Source organism: Gavialis gangeticus, unplaced genomic scaffold, assembly GCF_001723915.1.
Source record: "Gavialis gangeticus isolate Ggan-Ray unplaced genomic scaffold, GavGan_comp1, whole genome shotgun sequence".
In the NCBI taxonomy this organism is placed as follows: domain Eukaryota; kingdom Metazoa; phylum Chordata; order Crocodylia; family Gavialidae; genus Gavialis; species Gavialis gangeticus.
In genome coordinates this window covers 106,989,930-106,999,670 of record NW_017729031.1, presented here as the reverse complement: position 1 = coordinate 106,999,670, position 9,741 = coordinate 106,989,930, and the positions used below count along the sequence as shown (strand labels likewise).

Below are 9,741 nucleotides of genomic sequence, written 5' to 3'. Positions count from 1 at the left end.
GCAGTCAGGAAGGCCAACCGCACCTTCTCATGTATCCACAGATGCATCTCAAGCAAGTCCAAGGAGGTGACAGTCCCCTTCTATGTGGCACTGGTCAGGCCGCAGCTGGAGTACTGCGTCCAGTTCTGGGCGCCACACTTCAGGAGGGATGTGGACAGCATGGAGAGGGTCCAGAGGAGGCCACTCACATGATCAGGGGGCAGCAGGGCAGGCCCTACGAGGAGAGGCTATGGGACCTGAACCTGTTCAGCCTCCACAAGAGAAGGCTGAGGGGGGATCTAGTGGCCTGTTATAAACTAGTCAGGGGGGACCAGCAGGCATTGGGGGAGTCACTGTTCCCCCAAGCACTATCAGGAGTGACTAGAAATAACAGTCACAAGCTGGCAGAGGGGAGATTCAGATTAGACATCAAGAGGCGCTACTTCACAGTCAGGGCGGCTAGGATCTGGAACCAACTTCTAAGAGAAATGGTGCTGGCTCCTACCCTGGGGGTCTTTAAGAGGAGGCCAGATGAACACCTTGCTGGGGTCATTTGACGCCAGTACTCTTTCCTGCCATGGCAGGGGATCGGACTTGATGATCTGCTCAGGTCCCTTCCGACCCTACTAACTATGAAACTACTATGAAACTACGAAGTCCCTGGGAAACATGGTGTGCAGGGAGTGGCACCTCAGGATGAAACAAGGCTGAAGCCACTGCTGCTGGTTCCTGCCAGGCTTCAGTCTCCCCTGGCTGTCACTTGATGGGTTGAATGTTCCTAAGCCCCAGAGAAAGAAGTGAGGTTTGGGGGCAGGGTGGCACAGGCCTTCTCCATCTCTCTTCCCTCCCCACCAAAGTAGGTTTCACAGAGATGCTTCATACTTCCCAAGGACTCAGCCTGGTGATGTCTGCCCAAGCTAAGCCTCTCCTCTTTGGACACAAGGTCCAGTCTGAAGGATGCTGCAGCATGTCTCCTTGGAGAGTGAGCTTTCCCATGTGCACTCTGACCCCTTGGCATGGCAGGAGACAGCCCTCCACAGGGCCTCTGGCTCCCACCCTTGGAGATGGGGTGTTCTGATCTCAGTAGCTCTCTTTTACCAAGGAAAACTCCCCCAGAGAGTAACAGCAGCAACAATGGGTGGACTTATCTTCTGGACACTGTTTTTGTAAGCATCTGAAATAGGAACTGGCATGTTCCTCTACCTTAAGTCCAAATACCTTGAAGGGCAGAGCTTAGGCCTTGTTGCTTTATTCAGCATTTGTCACAAGACCGCTGACATAGCTCTGGCTTTTGTGGATCTCCTTTCCCCAGGCATTGTCTAGGGGGGCTGGGGACCTAACACAGGGTGGCTGATTCCATTGGGCAGCAGGGAACTTCTGTGTGCCTGCTTTTCCCTTGGTTTTACCTTGCCACACCATCACACTCTTTGGGTGAAGGCCCGGTGCCTGGAGTGGACCTTGGTTGGATCCTCTAGACCTTCCTAAGAGACAAATATCACCCCTCTCCCCACAACCCCAACAACTTCCTGCTGGTTGAGCCAGGCCCTGACTCCTTTACCTTTATCCAGAACTGGCCCAAAGATGGCCAAGCTGTCATCAATGGTGGTGCAGTTCCAGCGCCGGCCCCGGAATTGGTGCTGACATTCCTGGATGCCCAGCTTCACCCCCTCAGCCACGCTGGGCATGATCTCGATGTAGTTCCGGCAGAAGCGGAGCTGCTTGGGGACCAGACCTGGGATGGAGCCGCACAGGATCGGCTGGGATCCCAGGGAGGTGTACTGCTGGCCTAAAGCAAGGGACCTGGGAGGGAAAACAGACAACAGGTAGGGGCATTTGTGAGACTGTGCCACAATGGGAGAAATTAAGCTGGAGTTGCCCTCCCTGGCCCAGGTCCTTCTATTCTCCATGTCTTTACTGAGGATCCTTCTCCCTAGCCAGGGATGAGATAACCATGCAGGGTGGCTTCCATAGTTAATGCCACTGGTTTGCAAAGTGCTCGGAGACTCTGAAACAAAAGGAGCGGTAGCAGCACAGATGTTAAATTCAGCAGCAGAACCCAGCTAGAGGGCACAGAGAGGAGAGACTTTGCACTCTGCCAGGGAAATCAGCAGTGGCGATGGGATCTAGTAGGGAAAGCACTCAGGAAACCTGTGTTCTACCACTCAGCTCTGCCACTGACACACCATGTGACCTGGGGGGTAATATCCTCCTTTTTCTCTCATTCTACTTTGAACGTAAGTTTCAGCATAGGGACCTGTCCTCACTGAGTGCCTATACAAAGCCCAGCACAGTGAGGTTTCAATCACAGCTGAGGGGTCTGTGTGCCAACACCATGTTGCCAGCAATGGCAATGCAATCAGCAACAGGGGGAGCAGCAGAACTCAGGTGTCCTGCTTCCAAGCCCTAATTGGCCATATAGATTGTAGTCATTTAGGCAAGGCATGAAAGTAAGATGTCATGATGCATTGTCCCCAGAGGAACCAGGAGCAACCAGAGGAGCTCTTCTCTCTATCAGAACTCCCAGAGGAGCGGCCTTCTCCTTTCACAGGCACTGTGTGTTGAGATTGGAGGTCCTGGGGGAGCCTGGTTAGGTTGGGGCAGGCTGGGGAGTACTCCTAGGAGAATGGCACCAGGTGAAGAAGGAGCTCCTGGCAAGAATCAAGATCTGGCTAGGCAGGGGTGGCACCTCCCTGTTGAGACCACGTATAGGAATCACTTCACCCACGACAGCAAAACCACCATTCCAGGGCAGGGTCACAGCTAGTGACCCCGCTATACGTCAAATGTACACTGTCCAGTCGCTACTGGGTGACACCTGCTGATAGACTTAGCAGGGAAATGTCCTGGCCAGAACAGGGCCTTTCCAATCTGAGCCCTGGGTTTCTCAATATGGGTGAATGTAGTGCTGACAGATGAGTGTGCCTTCTTCCACAGGGAAGAGGGCAGCAGCACTGTGCATTCTACATATTCCCTGTGTGCCCAGCTCCTGCCCTTCCATCACCTTCCTGTTGCAGGCAAGAGCCCTCAAGGAAGCAGGTGGTGATGGAGCCAGTGAGAGCTTTGAGCAATGCTGGCTTTCAGGGCCTGGGCAGGGTGCACAGCATCAGGCTGTTCTTGCCCAAGCCCTGAAAGCACCATTTGGACAAGCGCCTAGCTCTGGTACTAGCACATCTGTCCTTTAACCTTGGGAACCACATGTGACATGTCCTGACACATCTGGCTCATGCCACTCCAAACTCTGGCCTGACAGCCAGTACGGAGGGTCTAATAGTGCTGGTCAGTTCAGTTGAGCACTCCCACCAAAAACTCCTGTCCCATTGTAATGCCATGCTGCTTTTTGGAAATCCCAGATCTGACACCAGCATGAAGAAAAAATGAGCTCACTTTCTAAATTTGCTGCTTTAATACATGTACATCCAGAACCCAAGGCCGCTTCCTAGACACAGCTGGTACCCAGATATGGCATAATGTCCTCAAGAAATCCAGCTCTTTTTATTCTGTACTTTGATATTTTTCTAACTACATCCTTGTTTTGCATGCGTTGATATGGCTGGGCCATGCAGTGCCAGTGCTGGACTACAGGGGTAGGAAGCTAAGTGGAAGGACCTTTTCATACTGCTTCTTGTGCTCTGAGACCCTCATCTTCCAATGAGAAGCAAAAGAGCTGCAGCACAGCTTCTTGGATTGCTTTGCAATGCCTCACAGAACATCAGCTGCCCAGGGCACTTTACAGGTACCAACTACTGCTGGGACAGAGATGGGATGACCTGCTGTCTCCCAGGTTCTCCGCAGAGCAAAGGAAAGAATACTGTTGTTGTGTAGAAGACAACGTTCTATCTCAGAAGGCCTAGGACACAATTAGAGGATCCTGTATCCTGCATCTCTTTCCAACCAAGAAGGAAGAACTGGGTGCAAACATGAATGTAATCAGAAATGAGGGTGGAAGCAATCATGATATGATAGAATTTGTGAAACAGAAAAACAAGGGCATTGGACTTCAGAATATAGCAGATTCAATCAGCTCAGAGAAACAGCAGGTGAGGTCCCACTAATAGGGAGACTGAAGGAGTCTAGGAGGGCTGGCAGTTCCTTTGGACCATAGTATTGGAGTCTCTACAAGAAAAGGTTTATAGGTAAGAAGTTACAGGAGGGCAGGATGGCTGCACAAGAGTGTCTTAGCAGAATCAAAGGAGAAACACACAGGTAATGGAAGGAAGTATAACAATACCAACATCCAAAAAAGGTGAAAAATGTGATACAACCAGCAAGGGATGCTGAAGACAACAAGGAGCTCTACCAATATGTCTGATGAGAAAGAAAGACCAAGGAAACTGTGGATCTTCTGCTTGCTGGTGAAGGTGAACTATTAATGGGAGACTTAAGGAAGGCGGAGCTCCTCAGTAACTACTTTGCCTCAGTCTTCACAGTAAAAATAAACTGCAACCAGACGGCTAACAAAATTAATATAAACAAAAAAGAGAAATGGATGCAGATTATAAAAGAACTTTTGACAAATGTGAATGAATTTAAGCCCAATTAAATTAATCCCAAAGTACTGAAATAACTTGCTGAAGAATCTCTGAGCCACTAGCAAAGTCCTGAGTGACAGGTAAGGACCCAAAGGAAGGGGCTATGAGCTAACTTAGTGCTCACCTTTAAAAAGGTAAAAAAGAAGGGCCTGGGGAATATGTGGGAAGTTACTAGAGCAAATGATAACAGTCAATATGTAAACACTAGGGCTGTGCAAAGCTTCGGTAGCTGATTTGATTCAGAAGAGATTCGGCCCTATTCGGCAGCCAAATCTTCGAATCCAAATCGAATCGGGAGACCCATTAAAAAGTCTGAATCGAATTGGAAGCCTCTGAATCGATTTGGAGTGATACGGAGATTTGGAAGACTTGCAGCAAACAGGAACTGAGAAGAGGGAGGGGGACGGGGTGATCTTCCATATGTGGAAAAGGCTGAGAGGGGGAAAACATTTTGAGGTGCAGTTTCACAGAAACCCCTGCACCTATCCCCTTGAAACATAGCAGGCTCATGCCCTCAGAAGGGGCTACCATCCCTGCTGTTTTCATCCGAATCTGCAAAAAAAATGACTAAGTTATAGGTATTTTAGTGATTCCCCATTATAGTCTATGGCCAAATCTTCAAATCGGTGCCGAATCTCTGAATCAGATTCAGCCAAATCAAACTGGGACAGTGATTTGAATCACCAAATCGAATCACTGTTCCCCGAATGGGCCAAATCTGAATCCAAAGCAAATACTTGCTGCTTCGTACAGGCCTAGTAAACACCTTGAGGAAAATGGGGTGGTCTCTGGGTGGTAACATGGATTTAAGGACAAATCTTGCCAAGCCACATTGCTTGCTACGATTGAGCAATGAGGTCAATGACTTCAGCCAATTCAACATCTAAAAGAATAACTACCAAGGGAAGCACTTGTGATATACAAAATACCAAAGAGCTCCATGCAGTCCAAAAAGAGCTGCTTAATGAACTGCCTGAGTCTAACACCAGACACAAGATGGGAGCAGGAAGATTTGTGCAAAGCGTGGCACCAAGCTCAGCTGTGGTCAAAGGCAATTGTATTACTGCTTGAGTCATTTCCTAAGGAAAACTGTCCTTACTGTTTTTTCAGAGATGACACCGATAAATTCTAGTGTCTGCTTTCACCAAGGGGAAATAGGAATTTATAGATTCCTAGAGCTGAAGGCCATAAGGGACCATTAGATCATTTAACCTGATACCACAAACCATAATGTTTTACCAGTGAGCCCTGCGCAGAGCCCATGAACTTGTATTCGACTGAAGCATCTCTTCCAGAAAAGCACCCTGTCTCAATTTGGTGACATAACTGAGAATCACTACTTTCCTCCGGAGCTTGCTATAGGGGTTCTTGTCACCCTCACCATGATATATTTGTGCCTAATTTCTCACATGAACTCATTTGGATTCAGCTTCCAGATACTGTTTCTTGTTACGCTTTTCTCTTCCTGTTTAAAGAGCCTTCTAGTACATGATATTTTCATGAAAGAATTTATCTGTATACTATAATTGTGCTGGCGCTCAGCCTTTCTTTTGATAAACTAACTGGATTGAGTTCTTTATGTCTGCCATTATAGGGCATGTTCTCTAGCTCTTGAATAATTTGGGGAGCTCTTTTCTGACCTCACTCCAATTTTTCACTATTACTTTAAAAACATGGGTATCAGATCTGTATTCCAATGTCAGTCTCATCAGTGACATACAGAAAGGCAAAATTGCCTCCCTGCTCCTATTCAGTACTTAGCTGTGTACACACCCAAGAACGCATTTGTTTTTTGGCCATAACATTGCCCTGGGCATTATGTTGAGTTTGCTTATCCACTATAACCAACAAAATCCTCTTCAGGGTCACTGTTAGCCAAGACTCTAGTCTACATTTCCATAGACATGGCCTGAATTCCCCATTCTTACAGTCTAAATGAGTGGGCATTTTGTTTGAATGTGTCCAGTTTTCCTAGTGATCCAGAGTGCGATTTATGACTGCCATGACCTCATTGTTATTTAGCAATCCTCCAAGATTTGTGTCAGATGTAAATTTTATCAACAGTCATTTTATTGTAAGTTCTAAGTCATTGATAAAAATGTGACCATCAGGCCTAAACCTACCCACTGAAGGTTATTTCCCAGTTGACAATTGCTTCTGGGCTGTATCAGTTCCTAGTCCATTTAATGTGTAATTTTCTTGACCTTGACCTTGTGTGGTATTATTTATTTTTAATCAGAACCTCATATGTTACTAAGCCAAACACCTTACAAGAGTTTACATCCACACAGTTACTTTTATCAATCAAATTTGTAATTTCATCTAAGAATGAAATCAGGTTTGCTCAACAAGACCTGTTTTCCATAAATCCATGTGACAGTACGTATGAAACCAGGAGCAGAAACTTAGTAGAAGCTTGAATTAACTTGGATGAAGAAATAACTTGGTGAAATTCTCTGAAGTGGGTTATCCAGGAGCTCAGACTAGATCAGGGATGGCCAACCTGTGGCACGTATCTCTGTGTGGCACGCAGCAGATCAGGGAGGGGACAGGAAACAGCAGATGAGGCAGGGAGCAGAAAGCAGAGCAGCAGATTAGGCAGGGGCACAGGGTAGGACGCAAAAAGCAGAAGCCAGGACAGTCAAAGAGCATGGGGTAGGGAGCAGAAAGCAGAGCAGCATATCAGGTGGGGAAAGGGATTAGAGTGGCACTTGGGGAGGGTGCAGGGCTAATTTGTGACATACCTGCTGAAAAAGTTGGTTCCCACTGAACTAGATCATCATAATGGTCCTTTCTGACCTTAAAAAGATGTGAAAATCTACTAGCCTTGACATTTCTTGAAAGCGAACAGCAACAGAAGGAAGGAACACAGGATAGAAGTATGCCATGTTGGAAGGGTTGTAAAGGTGACTAGCAATTTCAACGATCAAGTTAACTGAAATGATTTTGTTTCCACTATAACAGAGGAAAGGAGATGAAACCTGGGATCTAGGTCTGCAGTCTGCAGATTTAATAGCACTAGAAGAGGGGTGGGCAAAATGGTGGATCCAGCCCATGGCTGGACTCCATTTCCCAGCAGCCCTGGTGGCTCCTTTGACTGCCACTGCTGGACCCAGCCCTGCTGCCTGGGCACCCCAGCCCAACCACCCCACACCACTGCCAGGGGCAGGACCTGTGTGGGCAGGGCACATAGCCAGGTAGCTGGAATGAGGCCACAGCTGGAAGTGATATGGGCAGGCAAGGCTGGGAAGACCCCAGGATCTTGAGGTGGTTACAGCATGCTGCCCTCACACCCCTGCAATGGGTGCAGGTTCCACAGGCAGGAGTATGTGGGCAGCAGATCATGGCATTGCACCCATCCCATGCTGTCACCACCCCAAAATCCCAGGGTCTCCATGCAGTTTGGCCGGGAGACACACAGGCAGCTGGCTGGGGCTGGGGCTGGGATCTTGGGGTGGTGACAGCATGGGTCCAGGGTAGAAACTGTGACCCGCTCCTTGCACCCCCATTCCTGTGGAACCCGCACCCATTGCAGGGGCATGTGGGCTGCAGATTGCAGCTTTGCCCTCGCCCTGGCACTGACTCCATGCTGTCACCACCCCAAAATCCTGGGGTCTCCCCAGCCTCATCTGCCTATCTTGCTCCCAGCAGTGGCCCCATCCCAGCCACCTGGCCATATGCCCTGCCTGCATGTGTCCTGCCTCTGGCAGTGTGTGTGGGGTGGATGGGTTGGGGTGCACGGGCAAGAGGGTTTGGTCCAGCGGCAGCAGCCAGAGGAGCCAGTGCCACAGGGGCTTCCAGGAAATGGAGTTAGTCCACAGTGGGCTGGATCCAGCTTGTGGACTGTATTTTGCCCACTCCTACACTAGAAGCTCATGGCAGTCACAGGCAGGAGTTTTGCTCTCTGCCAATGCACAGGGAACACATGAAATGTTGAAGGAGGCTCCTTTCTCAGAGCCCAGTGGGTCTGCCCTTCAGTATAATGGTGCTTTGCTCATTTTTCCCAGGTTGTTGTACCTAAGCATTGCTAAGGGCCCCAGTAGGGAGCCTATTTCAGTTCACCACCACTCTACACTACTAGAGGCCAACCAGTCCTGGCTTCATCATGCCAACATTGACCCACTGGTGCATGCTATGCGTCTCCTTTTATGTCTACACCTCAGCATAGGGGAGTTGTTACAATCTGGCTAGCAGGGCTTCTGACTCTTTAGCTCCAGCTGTAGCAGCAGCTCCTACTTTTAGTTTTGGAGGTCCCCAATTCAAGTCTTGGCATATCACCCAAGAGACACTAAACACGTTGATACTACATAAATAGATGTATCTGGGTCCAAAACACTTATAGGCTCAATGGCTGTTCTGGTCTCCCTCCTCTTCCAGGCCAAGGCCATCTATACTTTCTAGATAGGACAAACCTTTTTTTCTTCCCTCTCCTGTGCTTCCTGTAACAGCTTCTGCCCCAATCTCTTCAATAGCTTTCCATTGCTTTGTCTTTAGACTCTACCTTCTCCTGCTCTGCACCAGTCCCTTAGGCATTGTGGTAGCTGCCACACACTCTGCAAGTTAAGTGGCATTTCAGCCTTCTCTCTGAAGTCCCTGGCTTTGAATATGATGCTGAGAGCTGTGGGAACCAACTAATATCTTTGAGCAGGCAGCATGGTCTAATGCAGTGGTTCTCTACCTCGTTAGACTCAAAGCACCCATCAGAAAATGCTAGCTCTTAGGGTTTGGGGTTTTTTTTAATTTCAGAAACAATAAAGCAATTATTCTGTTGTGAAGAACTCAGAAAGACCATAGCACGGCAGAATGTTTTTAACTCCATGGATACCTATTTGAAATATCTGGTTTTATCTTGGGAATCGTATTTGCACATCTAACAGTGCCAACCTTGTGCAACAACCTGCAACACCCCCAAAAGGATCTCAAGGTACCCTGGCATGCCATGGCACCCTGCTTGAGAATCAGTGGTCTAAGCAATAAGGCACTGTCTTGGGAGTAACTCAGAGAGCTGCCAAGTGCTTATGGCTCCCACAGTTTGCAGTCTTCTTTTGTGTAGGCTCAGTAGCCCTAAAAAGAAAGCCAGGAGCCTACTTTCTTGAGTGTCATAGTTTCATAGTTTCTAGGGTCGGAAGGGACCTGAGCAGATCATCTAGTCCGACCCCCTGCCATGGCAGGAAAGAGTACTGGGGTCAAACGATCCCAGCAAGGTGTTCATCTAACCTCCTCTTAAAAACCC

At 48.4% G+C, this 9,741-nt stretch overlaps 1 protein-coding gene across 1 annotated transcript in view; it reads right to left on the bottom strand.

The window, feature by feature from the left end:
- Positions 1-9,741, bottom strand: part of WNT3 (Wnt family member 3) — a 98,775-nt gene that overhangs the window by 21,878 nt on the left and 67,156 nt on the right. Inside the window, exon 2 of the mRNA XM_019523007.1 lies at positions 1,538-1,779. Within this exon, the coding sequence (XP_019378552.1) occupies positions 1,538-1,779 (242 nt within the window). The remainder of the gene's footprint in view (positions 1-1,537; positions 1,780-9,741) is intronic.